Below are 14,986 nucleotides of genomic sequence, written 5' to 3'. Positions count from 1 at the left end.
TCTAAAAAGTACCAGGTAATGCAGTTACTGAGATCAAAGTTTTTGTTTCAATCATAGGAAAACTTGTTATCTGATCTACCCCTGTGTGTGCATCTTCCTGGGATGGTATGTGACATCCCCAGCCTTGCACCCTGAATGAATACTGCAGAGTATGTTACAGACCAGGGCAGCACCTGCTTTAGCATATTGCCTGTAAGTGATGGTTTAAAAAAAAAGGGGGACCTGGAATTAAAGTAGTGGTTCTAGGCAAGCGAGATTTTCTAACTTTATTCAAGGGAAGAAAATAAAATCTCCTTATTTAGATTAAGTTAATATCAACATACATTTCTTTAGAAATTATTTAGTATGCTCCTCTGGGCAATATTTCATTTGCTTTCCCAATTTGTAGTAAATCACAGAGTCTGTCTTCATTATGAATTAGAGTTGCATGACAATCCTTAAGTAAAAATACGAAGTTAAGTATAGCTGAAATATAATTCTTCAAACCTCACTTTTATCTTGTCTACTGTAGTGTATGTTTCTTCATTTGAAAAAAAAAAAACTCAGTGGATCTCCACTTAACCTTGACCATGCTTGACATGGATATAGCTCCTCTCTGAATATTCGATGACCACCTTGGAGTTCAGGATGGGCAAATGATACCCTTTCTGAGCTTTCTCCTCTTTTTAATGCTTAGACTCGAACGAGTCACTTCCCAAATTCACTTTGGGTGAGAGTGGCGGCTTTAGAGTCATTGTAGTGTATCACAGACAGAAGCAAAAGCAAGAACGAAAACTTTGTTAAGACGGGGGTGCTGCTTTTCTAGTCTTGTCCTTCTGGACACCCAGATCTTATTCTTTCAGTTAGATGAAGGGCAACTATTTTAAATACGTATCTAATAATTATGCTAAAGGGAATTCTTTATTTTGGAATTCAATGTAAACAACTAGAAGGTTCGCCGTGAATGGCTGAACGCATGTAGTATGATGAGAGTTTTCTCTCTTGAGGCCAGGAGTATAGCCAACTATACCTCAGAATCAGTACTGTCAGCCCCACTTCCTCTTCACTAAGAAACTGATGGAAATGTCCCACCAGATCTCATGGATGACCTTCTCTGTGTCCTTGGTTCCCTCTGTTTGCCCCACAAGTCCCATGTCTTATTTTAGGAACATTGTTTTTGAGTCTGCATGATATTTTGTCCATAAATTACTGAAAGAACAGTTCTCTGAAAGGATGATTAAGTGGTTAACCTCTGGAGTCTGACCTCAGACTGCTGGGTTTAAATCTTGGCCTCCCACTTGCTGGCTGTGTACCATGAGCAATTTGTTAACCTCTCTATCTTTTTATTTGTAAAATTGAGTTAATAATAGCACTATACTGTAGGCCATTTTGAAGAATATTTTAAATAAAATAGGTTAAAGTTAGTATAGTACATAATAAATCCCAGTTGAATCATAGCTACTATAATTAACTTCTACATCTCTATGAGTTGATTGCTAAGGAAAACTTTGCTTCCTGACAGTACATTGTGCCAAGCGCTGGCTGTGCGCACCTGATGTGACTCTTGCAGTCTCTGAGTTTCTGTCTGCACTTTTTTCCTATAAGAACTGTATCCTCTTGGGAATTTCATGGCCTCTATGAGTCCCATGGTTGTGGGAGGTATTAGAAACCCTCTTTGGAGACGAGTCACTGGCTCCTCTGAGTCCAAAAGTCACTGCAATTGTGCAGAGACGTGGAAGCCCTGCCCTTCTCTAGTGGCCCTCATCCCTGTCTTACCTTAGCTGCGGTAGCTCAGGAGGAGCACAGGGCTTCACTGTTTAATCAGTTTAAGAGCTATTTTTGGCAGATGACGTGTTCAGTGCAAATGTTTGTTTTAAGCTATTTGTTGCATGTCCAGTCCCCAGGGTGGACTTGCACAGGGAGGGTTTACTGGGAAGTGCTCTCAGGAACAACACATAAGGCAGAGGAACCAAACACGTCTGGGCAGAGGGAGGAGTTGAATCATAATGCAGTCCCAACCCAGACCTCCGCTGGCCTCACAGGGAGCGCTGGAGCTGGCGTGGCTCTTCAGAGTTGTCCTGTATTGGGGTGAGAGGGCCAGGCTTTTATAGCCTTGCATCAATTAATCATTGATGCAGCTGCCCTGAGAAGGAGGAGTGACTGTGGGCAAGGTGGCTTCCTTCAGCCAAGGGCAAAGTCATTTGGTATCAGAGGATCATCATTTAGTTGTGAGAAGGATGTGGTTATTATGTAGGTCGCTCATTAATTGCAGTGATTGCTTCTGGTGATCTGACTGGCTAAATAGGAGGCTGGTTTCTTTTTCCCTCTTTATGTGTCTCTTTAAAAACTACAATCTTTGCCAGGACAGATAATCTTTTAAAATATGCCTGTTGGATTTTGCCCTACGTAAGTGTTCTCTACTGAGCAAATTTTGTACTCTCCTGATCAACCTTCTTGGATGGAATTTCCTTTCACCAGAAAGCTTCAACTATGTTCTTCTAATTATCCCTACATCTTTAGAGTGACCCCATGCCATGACTCATCCTTCATGGATTAGACTTGTCAAGCAATGAGATGAACCCTGGGCCTGAAAACAAAATACAGATACCCTAAGATCTAGTTCCAGCTATGCACGACCTGGATGTGTAGCCTTTCACAAGCCTTTTCATTTTTTCTGAGTCATACTTGTCTCACCAAAATAGCGAGTGTGCGAGGTGAACTTTATGCTCTGAAAATTCTGAAAGCATGTGGTTCTATGGCCTAGTCTGATATCGTAGAGTGATACGGCTGTTGCTCATCTCTAAGTAAGACTCACATGGAAATGATTCGTAGAGTGATACGGCTGTTGCTCATCTCTAAGTAAGACTCACATGGAAATGATTCACCACAGCTAAGAACTTACTTACTGTGGTAAATTAAACAGAAGAGAGGAAACAAGCTCTATGGGAAAACTCTTCACTGTGGTCAAGGTGGAAGCTAGAAATAAAGAATGCATCTATAAGAAGATAAAGAAGTCTTTCTATTGAGTTTTAATTTAATCTGAATGTTTAACCTAAACTTCAGATTTTACTTGTATGATGGGAAACCAAACATAAGTCAGTTCCCTATCAGGACTATTTTGAAAGTGGGGATTCTATATTAAAACTTTGTCTGAATGACTGAGTATATCGAGAGGTAGGTACTTTGGATATCATAAAATATATTCTTGTTTCTCAATTTTAATAAAGAAACACTTCAATAATTCAGCGTTATTCTTTCTTTCTTTTTTTTTCTATTTGGTGAGGACAATCGGCGCTGAGCTAACATCTGTGCCAATCTTCCCGTATTTTATATATGGGATGCTACCATGGCATGGCTTGATGAGTGGTGTTTAGGTCCACACCCAAGGTCTGAACCTGCGAACTCTGTGCTGCTGAAGCAGAACGCACAAACTTCACCACTACACCACCAGGCCGGCCCTCAGTGTTATTCTATTAGCAGTGTGTAATGCTAAGCTCAATGATTACTTTTACTCCAAAGACTAGAAAGCCTGTTATTTAAAAGAGTGGATAATTTCAAACTGGTGATCTGAAATCTGGTACATCTTTTATCCTTCTATTTAACATCGATATGGCTTTTTCGTAACATAAGCAAAATAATGACGCTAGTAGAACTTCCTTTACATTTCCAGGGGATATTATCACAGTCTGGAAATACTGACAGCCTGAAGTCAAATGTTATAAGATTGCACTTCATTTTATAGCTACCTGCTTTCCTCTTCTCAGGAGGTTTACATGTTTAAGAATATTCTGGAAGGAGAACGGCAGTCACTTCATTCTTTGAAAAATTCTGAAATATCATTTCCTATTAGGCAGTCGTGTGAGTACTGACAGCCTTGCCCCACTTCTTCCCTAGAGATTAATTTATTTCCTGCAGTGCTTGCTCTTCACGGAAAATCTGACTCGTCAGCCTTCACCAATGGGAGATCTCATTAGCAGAATGTTAATTATAAAAGCAAAACCATACACCATATTGAAAAGGAAAACAGTTCTCTAGGCAAAGCAATCTTTTCTTTTTTTTGTTTCCCTCCATTCTCTCCTCAATCCGTGGCTGGACAGGAAGAGTAACCACTGGGGAAACAGCCTGTGAGATGGTGGGGCATAGAGGAAAATGTTCAGGCTTTGCAACCAGGCGGACCCAAGATTCAGTGCTCATTCAAAGAATGTCACATTTCTTTGTGATTTTGTTTCCTTTTTGGTAAAATGAGGCTAAAAATACCCGTTTCACATGAAATTGTGTAATGAGACTGGCACAGAGTTGAGACTGGCACAGAATAATCACTAAAAAATTATTTTATTATTATCATAGAACTCAATCAACGGCCTTTATTTGGCACCTACTGCGTATTGATTCCTGTGTTATCGTATTAACTGTGGCTCACATGTAACATGAACCCTGGGCCTGAAAACAAAATGCAGGTACCCTGAGGTCTAGTGTCAGCGCTGCACAACCTGTGTAGCCTTTCACAAGCCATTTCATTTTTCTGAGTTATACTTTCCTCACCAAAATAGGAGGTGTGCCAGGTAACCTTTATGACTTGTCAATTCTGATAGCATGTGATCCTATGGCCTCTTCGGATATCGTTGAGTGATGCAACTCTCACTACCATGAGACACTTAATCTATTAGAGATTTGAAGAAATATGTCCTTCAGCTCTTAGGAGCTAGAAGTGTCAGATGTAGACAGGTTATTGAAGTGTCCTGTTTGAAATCTTGCCTACTGTCCACGTCCTCTCTCTTCTTATTACCGCTTTCAGAATGTCTGCTAGAGACATATGAACTTATTTTCTTTTCACCAATGAGTTCTTTAAAAAATGCAAAAGCTCTTTGCTAATAGTTTTAGATCTATCTAGTAGGACTTAAAACTGCATTTGAGTGTATTTTTAAAAATAATTTTCTCTAAAATAAAAATTGTCATTTTCTATTTGATTCAGTCTCAGAAATGAAACTTTGATGAATTAAATCTTGAGGCAAAGAAGACAATAGTATGGCAGAAAAGTAGTGATAGGGTTGAGAAATACGTGCTGGATTAAGAAACAAAACTAATTATTTTAAACCCAGAATGATCGCTAGTTCAGTAACATGATTATGATTAACAAGTCCATTTAAGTGAATTAACTTTTTTCTTATTTCCTCCACATTATTTTATGATTTGAGTGTAAAAGTAGAAAGAAAGAACAATTGAAGCACTAGATGATAAAATAAAAGAGAAGAGATGTCACTGTGAAAACCCATGACAACTGAGACCTAACACGGGGCTGCTACAAGCAGAGATGAGGCACGTACGTGATGCGCAATTTATGATAGATGGTATTCTTTCATATGACAAAATAGTATATTTTTAAAGACCATCGACAGTATCTGAACTTGAGTAGAACAAGGGACTGCATATTTATGGTGGTGACCTCTGTCTTTGACATCTATGGAGTCATGTATAAATCATTGATTGATTCTTTTTCATGGTAAATGTATTTTTTTTTTAAAGTATGGAGGTTACTTCTAAATAATAAGCTTTTGAGCCTCTCCCCAATTCCATAATTTTATTCATGAACAACTTTCAGTCTTATCATTTTTAATTTCTTTCCCTCTTTCTTCTACTCTTTCTTCTTGGCAGGTGACAATCTTTCTTTATTCATTGTTCCAAACGAATTATAGTTCTTATTTCACTCAAGAAGCCCATCTTTGTTCTGACCATGAACTAAGCAAAGCAAGAAGGAACAAATGGTGATAACTAAAATTTATCTCAGTAATTTGCTAAGTTCTTGTGGATAAAAAAAGTCACTTAATGAGCATGTTAAAAATAGATATTCTTGGGGTCTGCTCTCTAGAGCAGCATTGGCAAACTCTGGTAGTGGTCAGATCTGTCCCATGCCTGCTTTTGTATAGCCCATGAGGTAAGAATGTTTGTTTTGTCATTTTAAATTGCTGGGAAAAAATTAAAAGAAAAGGAATACTTTCTGACATGTGAAAATTAGATGAAATTCACATTTCAATGTCTATATAGAGTTTCATTGGAATACAGCTTCACTCACTCATTTACATTTTGTCCATGACTGCTTTCACACAGTAGCAGCAGTTTTGACAGAGACCATGTGCAAAGTGTAAAATATTTGCTCCCTGGTCCTTTAGAGTAAAAGTTTGCAGCCTCTGCTCTAGATAGTATGATTCAGAAGCTCTCAGGTTGGAACCTGGAATCTATTTCAACATGTTTCTTGGGTGATTCTGATGCACGGGGTCTCTGGATCACACTCGGAAAAAATAATGCACTAGGAGAATTGAGAACAACCTTTCTCTTCTTCTCACTCATCACATCCACTCCATCAGCAAATCCTATCTGCATTATCTTCAAACGATATCTAGAATATGACCATTTTTACCATGTTTGCTGCTATCAACCTAGTCCACAGCATCGTCATTTCTTGTCTGGATTCTTATATTGGCTTCCTAGCTAGTCTGTCTGCTTCTGCCCTTGCCTCATACTGTCCATCCTCATCACAACAGCCACAGTGAATGTGTGTACATCTTAGTCAGATGACGTAACTCCTTTTCTCAAAATCCTTCAGTGGTCTCTCTACTTCTTCCCTTTTCTTACTGTTCTAGCTACATTGGCTTCCTAATTATTCCTCAAAAACTCTAGAGGTGCTCCATCCTCAATGCTTACACAGGCTGTTTTCTCTAAGTGGTATAATTTTCCCTGCGGAGAGCCACATGACTTTCAGCTTTGTCTCCTTGAGGTCTTTCCTCAGCCATTGCCTTCTTGGTGATCCCCTCTCTAACCACCTTATTGAAACTGTAACCTTCCTAACTGGGACCACCTATCTTCCCTATACCATCTAACATACTATACACATCATCTCTTTATTTATTTATTTATTTTTGGTGAGGAAGATTGGCCCTGAGCTAACATCTGTGCCTATCTTCCTCTTGTTATTTTTTTTCTTTTCTCCCCAAAGCTCCAGTACGTTCTTGTATATCCTAATTGTATGTCATTCTAATTCTTCTATGTAGGATGCCACCACAGCATGGCTTGATGAGTGGTGTGTAGGTCTGCGCTCAGGATCTGAACTGGCAGACCCTGGGCCACTGAAGCAGAGTGCAAGCTTAACCACTCAGCCATGGGGCCATCACCATCTCTTTATTTTGTTATGGGTCCCCTTCCCCATATGAGGGCACCATGAGGGCAGGGATTTTTATCAGTTTGCTCTATCCTTAGATTCTAGAAGACTGCCTGACTTATTGTGATCTCTCAATAAATATTTCTTGAATAAAGAAATGAAACCCGTTCTGTACTTGACAGATAATGAGTGACATCTATCAAACATTTTCTGTATGCCAAAACAGTTGTCAGGAGTATAAATATAAGACTCACTTCTGAAAAATGATGCATATCCACTTAATCGCTACAGATGAGAGGAAGAATAAAGCAGCTATTTCAATTTCAACCAATTATTTAATTACAAAAGGTATTAATGAAAGGAAAGTAGAGGATGGGTACAAGGATGAAAATGGGTACAAGGAAGAAAATCCTGTTGAAAATGTTCAGAAGAGATTCCAGGAAACTGCATTTCACAAGCTGCCTCCTAAAGAGAGTAGATGTGCTCCCTGTAGGTTTGACTGTTCACCATCAAGTTGAGCAAGTTGAGGAGACTGGTACCCAAGTTCCCAAAAGGGAAAACGAGCAGAGTGTGACTGGCCTTGTTTCAAATAAACTCTTCAGGGAACATCAGCTTTATAAGAGAATGTAAAGCAGATTTAGGTATACTTGAACTTGATTCCTCTAAAATAAAAGAAAATGGAGACTTTCTTTCACTCAATCCTCTCATTCAAAAAATTTCTCATCTAATTTTATGTATATAAAGCTTCATTTTGTGGATTGAACAGTAGGTTTTTCTCACAAAGATGCAGATTTTGACCATTGAAGGACACTTTTGACTAGTGAGAGATATTTTTTAGAGAGCAAAGCAAAATAAAATGAAATTGCATTCTATATCTATGCCTCTATGGATGAAGTGTTTGGCTAGATGCCTGAAGAACTGAATGTACATGATTCCACAGTCTTCAGTTGATTTGATCATCTAAGTAATTCTGAATATTCAAAAGTAATCAGTGAATATTCAATTCAGTGTAAGAAACATCACCTCCATATTAAGTTTGTGACATTTCCAAAAGGAATGGTTGATGAATGCCAAAAGAGTTGAGGATTTTCAATCAACTTGAATTTTGAAACCTAAATAATTACCAGAAAAATTGGTTCTTGCACATTTTGAGGTTTCTTGAAAGCTAATGCAATAAAAGACACAGTTTCTATTCAATATGAAATCTGCTCTGTCAACTTGAGCCAGCCACTAGAGCACAGATGTTTTTTAGAAGCTTCCTGTACTGGGAGGAAGATTGGGCTAGATCAGGCAGAGAGAGGTGACTTGTAAGGTCCCTTCCAAAACTAAGGTTGTTTAATTCCTATTATTTTATATTGAAATAATTTAATTATCCTAATTCCCTCACCTCCCATTTTTCTGCTTAACTATGTACTATCTTGAATCAGTTTATTGACAAAGGAGAGTGGGACTAATAACTGTCAAGGTGACAGATTGAGCTGTCAAATGACAGGCTTATAATAGTTTTATGTGAATATTAGGTGGTAATAGCAAGTAATATTTCTGTAGCACTTTACATTTTACAAAGCATTTGCAGGTCCATTATTTCGTTTGATGTTTCCTCCACTCTATGATTCAGTTATTACTCTCAAAACTCATTCACAGATAAGGAAATGGAATTCCGAGATTCCTCAAGACACACAGCCAGTAAGTCTTAGAATCAGGAGTCAGACCTAGGTTTTCAGGTTCTTCTTCTCTATGCTCTAATCTATTTCATTTGCCCTCACCCCACTTCTTCCCCCAAGAAACGCGACACTGAGAAATACTGTTGTTATCCCTTTTTACAGATATAGTCACAAAGATAGTAGGTGATAGGAGTGGGAATTAAATCTGGGCACACTGCCTAAAAATCCTGTGTTCTTTCATCTATAATGCTTATTCTACAATGTGTAGTTTTATTGCTGTTTGTGATGTAAGAAAAGCTTAGAAATCGAAAGGCAGCAATTGGGGATAGCAGATGATGAGGAGAGAGCATGAAATCGAGGTGAGCATGGAATCCAGACTTCCTTGCTCTCATCAGGCCACTAACTACCCTCACCCGACCCCAGCCACCAGCCCCAGTTAACACCGAGGGGAGATGTTGACAGAGAAAAATAAAATCAGGTTGCTGGGGAAATTAACATGATATGTGGAGAAATTCTGTTTCTTTCTACTTTGGCATCTCCTTTCTTCTTTCCCAATTAGTCTGTGAGCCCCTCAGAGGTCAAAAAACTATATTTTGCCTTTGTATTTCACACATATAATAAAAATAGCTAACAGTGAGACAGTAAAACTCTTCACTGTAAAACACCAACTGTGTACATTTATTAACTTATTTAATCTTTGCCATAAACCTATAAAATAGGCACTATTATTATATTCCCTCTTTTTTTTAAAGCTGAGGAAACGAGGCACATAAAACTTAGATAACTTCCTTAACGTTATATGGATTTAGTATGTAGCGGAAAAAGAGGGAAGGAAGACAGGAAGGAAGGAAGGAAACAGAGAGGAAGAAGATGGGGAGGGGAGGAAGGAAAGACTAGAGGGAGAGAGAGAAGGGAAGAAGGGAAAAACAAAGGGAAGAAAGAGAGTGGGACGGAGAGAGAAGGAAGAAAGGAAGGAAGATATGGGAGGAAAAAGGGAGGAAGGAGGGAAGAAGAAAGTCTTAGGCTAATGGGCACTCTGGGGCCAGAGCCTCAGAGTGTTCCTCTCCACATCCACGTGACAGCACTTAACAGATCACTAGTACAATATGTACAGGTATGGGAGAGCTAAAGAGAGACTGATTTTTGGTACCTCTTGACCATTAAGTATAGTGCTCGTGTGTGCTATCAGGATTTTTTTAAATCACCCTTCCCCATGCTCCACAAAGCCATAATGGAAAGGACTGAAGTGTCTTGCCTGAACTCAAGATTTCTATTTGCAATGCAGCTTTTTTTTACCTGAGAGTTTGATATGTTGTTGTGTTAAAGTCAAGTCAGTGTATACGTTAACAGAAGCTTTAGATGGTACAGCTCATGCTTGAGACCTGCTGCTTTTTCTTCAGTTGAACATTTACAGTTCGCCTTTTGGCCCTCTGAAGTCTTTAGAACTGGAGTTCTAGGTCTGGGCTCTATTCTGAAGGCATTTTACCCCAGCCAGAGTGTTGGGTCTACAATCATTCAGTTTTTTTAGAGCACAGTCAGCTTCAGTCTCTTACTGGCTGAGTGATTGCTCAGCAAGTCTATTAACTTCACTGTGGATTCAGGTTTTTACTTTACATTACCTGTATAAAGAGTTTTTATGGGAGCTGGACTGATGGTATAGTGGTTAAATTTGCACACTCTGCTTCCACGGCCCAGGGTTGACAGGTTCAGATCTTGGATCCTGGGGTGGACCTACACACCTGTCATCAAGCCAGGCTGTGGCAGCGTCCCACATACAAAATTGGCACAGATGTTAGCTCAGAGACAATCTTCCTCAAGCAAAAAAAAAAAAAAAAGAAAGAAAAAGAAGAAAAGGGAGTTCTTATAAGGATAAACTAAAATGCAAAGAACAGTACTTTGTAAACTGAACAAAGCTTCACAAATTGAAGGTATTATCTCTTACCTCATTTACTTTGTTTCTAAAGGGTTTACATTTCTTCCTTTTTTTTTCCCCCTGACTCTTCTTATTTTCCTATCAATTGTTATTTCAAAAGCTTATATGCATGTGAGTGTCTTATAAACAGTATTTAAAAGCAAGTATTTTCCTTCCTGGTTATTTCGGATACATATTTCTGATATACTCCTTTTATTTTTCCTTTACTTATAGAAATCTTCAAAAATGAAAAACATCAAAAATAATGAGAAGTGACTGAAGCCATTTGGGCAGTGAACATGAATGTTGCAATGGAAAAATAAGCCTAGCTTTCTAGTTGAAAAACAACTATTCTCCAGCGGATCCCAGAAGAAACCTGACTGGCCACTGCAAAGGAGAGAACAACCTTCAAAGGTTAAAAAGCTAAAACTTAAAGAGAAACCTATGCTGTGGAATTCCCATAGCCTATTTTGTTGTGCCTAAATTCATATGTATTGTTTCATTGTTACTTAGGCCATATTTATTTAATGTGCAAATTTTGTTTGGTTCTTATTTCCACTACCAACAATTAAGCAACTGAAAGATAATTTTGTATTTCAGTTTCTGAGTAAGACCAGTCCAAAATAGAATAAAAGCCCACCAAATATTTTTTTCAGAATTTGTTTTGCCGTTTTTCTAGTGTTATCAGCATTCCTGTTAAAAATAACTTAAAAAATAATTATATCCAAGAGCGATTTAAAATACTCAGGTTTCTTATCTGATTGCCTTGAAGCTGTGGAAATGAGTTTGACTTCACGTTCTCAGTTTGCTTTAGAAACTCACTGTAAATAAGCGTGTTTGAGGCTTAACAGCCAAAGTCATCATGAGTCACAGGCATTTTCCATAACTTTCTCCTCTGCCCCCTAACAACCAAAGTTTGTGACTGCAGTATCACAAAGATCTCATAATATGCCTTCTTATTTTATGTACTGTGTACTAGGTAACCCTTTAGATGAATGTTTATTAGGGTTGTAGGAAGACCATTTCATTCATGTATTGTTATGTATTAAGTATACAGGGACAATACCAAAATGAAGAGACAGAAGTAATTTCATTAAAATTACACAGGAATTTAATGGTAAGCTTTGGACTTTGTTCCTAGGTCATACTCTTTACAAAAACTGTTAGCTAATCTCCTATGTCATAATTCTTTTACATTATCTGTAGAAACTATTCATGAGTTTGGTACCAAGAGTTTCTGAAGACAAAAAATCACGAGACAACTTTTCAACAGAAAAAATAATTATGGTTAGAGATATTTCAGTCAGTGTTAATACTCTGATTTAGCTTACTTCCACTTACCTTTGCTTTTCTTTTTAAGCAGTAGTGAATCCTGATTTCCCATACCCTAGAAGTTGTTTTGCGATTTGATGTGGTAATATACTTTGTTATTTACAATTTCTGAAATTTTCTGAGGTGGTTTCACTTTTATTTATTTTGCTTATTTTTGGCCAAAAGAACAAGAACTTTTCAAGATTTATGTTCCTATGTTTGATTATTGAAGTCCACAGAGAATCCTTCTTCAACCCAACAACTCTGACAAACTGGTGTTTTTGGACTCATAGAACTCATAGGCCAATTTGTTATTTTTTCAAGTAATAATGAATGCTTAGTATTTTTTATTCGGTGTATGAGAACAATTAAATTTGTACTTTTAGTAAGTACAATTCTTTGATTAGAAAATCAAGAGAATATATGTCTTAGCTTGACTGCAAATCACCCAGAGCTTTCCAGTGGAAATCATATACAGCATTTCTAATTTAATATGTCCTTTTATGTACTGTACTTCCAGCTTTCCCGATACTAAAAAGTATAGTAAACTTCATGCTCATTTATGGAAGATTTTGGGAGGTTGAAAATAAATTTCTAATTTTCCTTTGTGTGTGTGTATGTGTTTTTGTCATATTTAACTGTGGAATAACTGTCTTCCTACAATAAATAGTTAAAATATTCTTGAGGGGGCCTCCCCATGGCCAAGTGGTTAAGTTCGCTCTCCGCTTCAGCGGCCCAGGGTTTCGCCAGGGTTCGTGAGGGTTCACTTGTCAAGCCATGCTAAGGTGGTGTCCCACATGCCACAACTAGAAGGACCCACAACTAAAAATATACAACTATGTGCTGGGGGGTTTTGGGGAGGAAAAGGAAAAATAAAATCTTTAAAAATAAAAAACAAAAAATAAAATAAAATATTCTTGAATATTCTTGAATTAGAACTGAAATCAATTCTTCACTGCTAAGGAGGAGGCTGCGTGTGTTAAAGAAGCCAAGAGGACAGAGACGCTCCCTCCATACTTTCAACCAGGGACCTATAGTGCTGAGCACAATGACCTAATTTCACCATATTGTCAGGCTGCCTGGGTCACCACCAAGACTACCAGTTAGTAACGGTATCCTTTTCCCAATTGAATAAGTCAAGCAGCTTTGGGAACAGGATGGAAAGGGAGTGAGAAATGGAGAAAGAAAAATGTTCTTCTTTGAGATGCGTTTGGCTCTAACAACCAGAACTTTAATATAAAAAGTGTGTGTTTTAAGATCAAAGTCAACATTAATGAGACTTCTTGATGTTTATCCAAAGGCTTAAGATACAAGTTACTCCCACAAAGAAGAGGATGTGTAAAATTTGTGGGAAGGAAGAGTCAGAATTAGGATCCAAATATATCTCAATAGGCTGGAATACTAACAATGGAATCTAATAGAATGAAAGTATTCCTCTGATTTTACCATCAAACTATTTCCACGTTTTACCACTTCTTTCTGATTCCACTTCTGCTACTGTGGCCCAAGCTTCAATCAGCTCTTCTTGGATTGCTGCAGTCACCCTGTAATCATTCTCTTTATTCTTGTTCTAGCTACCAATCAAGGTACTCTCAATGAAGTAGCAGAATGATTTCCTTAAAATGTATCATATTTCTTCATGCCACAGTCGCTTCCCACCTCAATCAAACCAAAAATTCCCAAAGTGATCTACAAAGCATTACATGATCTATTCCTGTTACCTCTCTGGCCTCTTCTCCTCTCACTATCTTATGTTTCAGGGGTGATAAATTAACACTCAGAGACTGAGATTGTCTTTGCCAATAATTTACTCAACACAGGTTCACTGCAGGAATTCTCATAATTTCACAAGCCAATAGCATACAGGATAATGTCTCTTAATAAGCCAATAAAGAAATAACGTGCTCCAAACCAATAACAGACTAATTACGCTATTGTTTCAGGCAAGGGGAAGATGAAAGAAACAAGTCCAAATTTAGTTCTAGGTGTACCTTTCTACTGGTACTCAGGAGAGATGGCTTAGCCAACTGAGTGCTGATGTCCAGCTGCCAGCCCAAAAGTGAGAGCATGTTGCTAGGGAACGGCAGTGCCAGTATTGACAGGCAAAATGATCTCCTTTGAGGGCCACTGCATGGCTTTAACCACTGCTGGTAAAAAGAGTCACCTTTCTCGTGGCAGGAGCTAATGCCCCATGGTCTTCGGAGAGCTGTTTAGATCAGCAAAGGGTAGCCATGCCCAGATGGAGCATTCTCCTTCAGTCCTTACAAACTCTTGGCATTTATAGTTTAAATGTTCCTTCATCATAGTTACTTCTTCAGATGTTCTTATGGATAAGCCCCCAGCGGTGCCCCTCAGCAGCTGACCTACTGAGTGTTACTGATAGCCACAGAGGTCGAATGATGACATCCTGACACAACCTCACTCTTAGATCAAAACAGTTTCACTCTTAAAAACAATTTGTTGTAAACAAGTGGATTTGAAATCATATCAAACCAATACACAACACATTCACTGTGCTCAGGTCATGCTAGCCTCCCCATCATTCATCAAACAGGCCAGGACAGTCTTGCCTCAAGGCCTTGGCATTTACTTTTTGCTCATCTGCAAGTGCTTTTTGCTCAGCCATCCACACAGGTCACTCCCTCACTTCCCTCAGGTTTTATACAAATGCCTGCCCTGACAACACAACCTCAAAGTGTAACCTCAACCCCATGCTTCTTCCTGTCTCCTTCCCTATTTTATTTTGTTTTTCTTCCTAATAACTGATTCTATCTAGCATACTATACATTTTCTTTAAAGCTTTGTGGATGGCACTAATTTCTGCCAATATACCTGGGATAGGACATTGTTTTACATTTACTCTATTGGCCAGAAGTAAGTGAAGTTAGTTTCAAGAGATTCAACTCAGCTTTTTCTACTAGAATAACTCTTTCTCCACAGACCAAGGAATCATTTCTCTGGTTCCAA

The 14,986-nt window shown here is 38.3% G+C and overlaps 1 protein-coding gene across 3 annotated transcripts in view; it reads left to right on the top strand.

Annotated features, from left to right (window-relative positions):
• THEMIS (thymocyte selection associated) overlaps positions 1–12,627 on the top strand; it is a 177,582-nt gene extending 164,955 nt beyond the window's left edge. For 2 of the 3 annotated variants that reach the window (XM_070496268.1, XM_070496270.1), the window contains one exon: positions 10,943–12,627. In XM_070496268.1, the coding sequence (XP_070352369.1) occupies positions 10,943–10,974 (32 nt within the window). In that variant the 3' untranslated portion in view covers positions 10,975–12,627. The remainder of the gene's footprint in view (positions 1–10,942) is intronic. The other variant, XM_070496269.1, reaches the window with a different exon arrangement.
• The last annotated feature ends 2,359 nt before the right edge of the window (positions 12,628–14,986 follow it).

The sequence above is a fragment of the Equus asinus genome, chromosome 24 (assembly GCF_041296235.1).
Source record: "Equus asinus isolate D_3611 breed Donkey chromosome 24, EquAss-T2T_v2, whole genome shotgun sequence".
NCBI classification, from domain to species: domain Eukaryota; kingdom Metazoa; phylum Chordata; class Mammalia; order Perissodactyla; family Equidae; genus Equus; species Equus asinus.
This window is presented reverse-complemented; position numbering and strand designations above follow the sequence as displayed.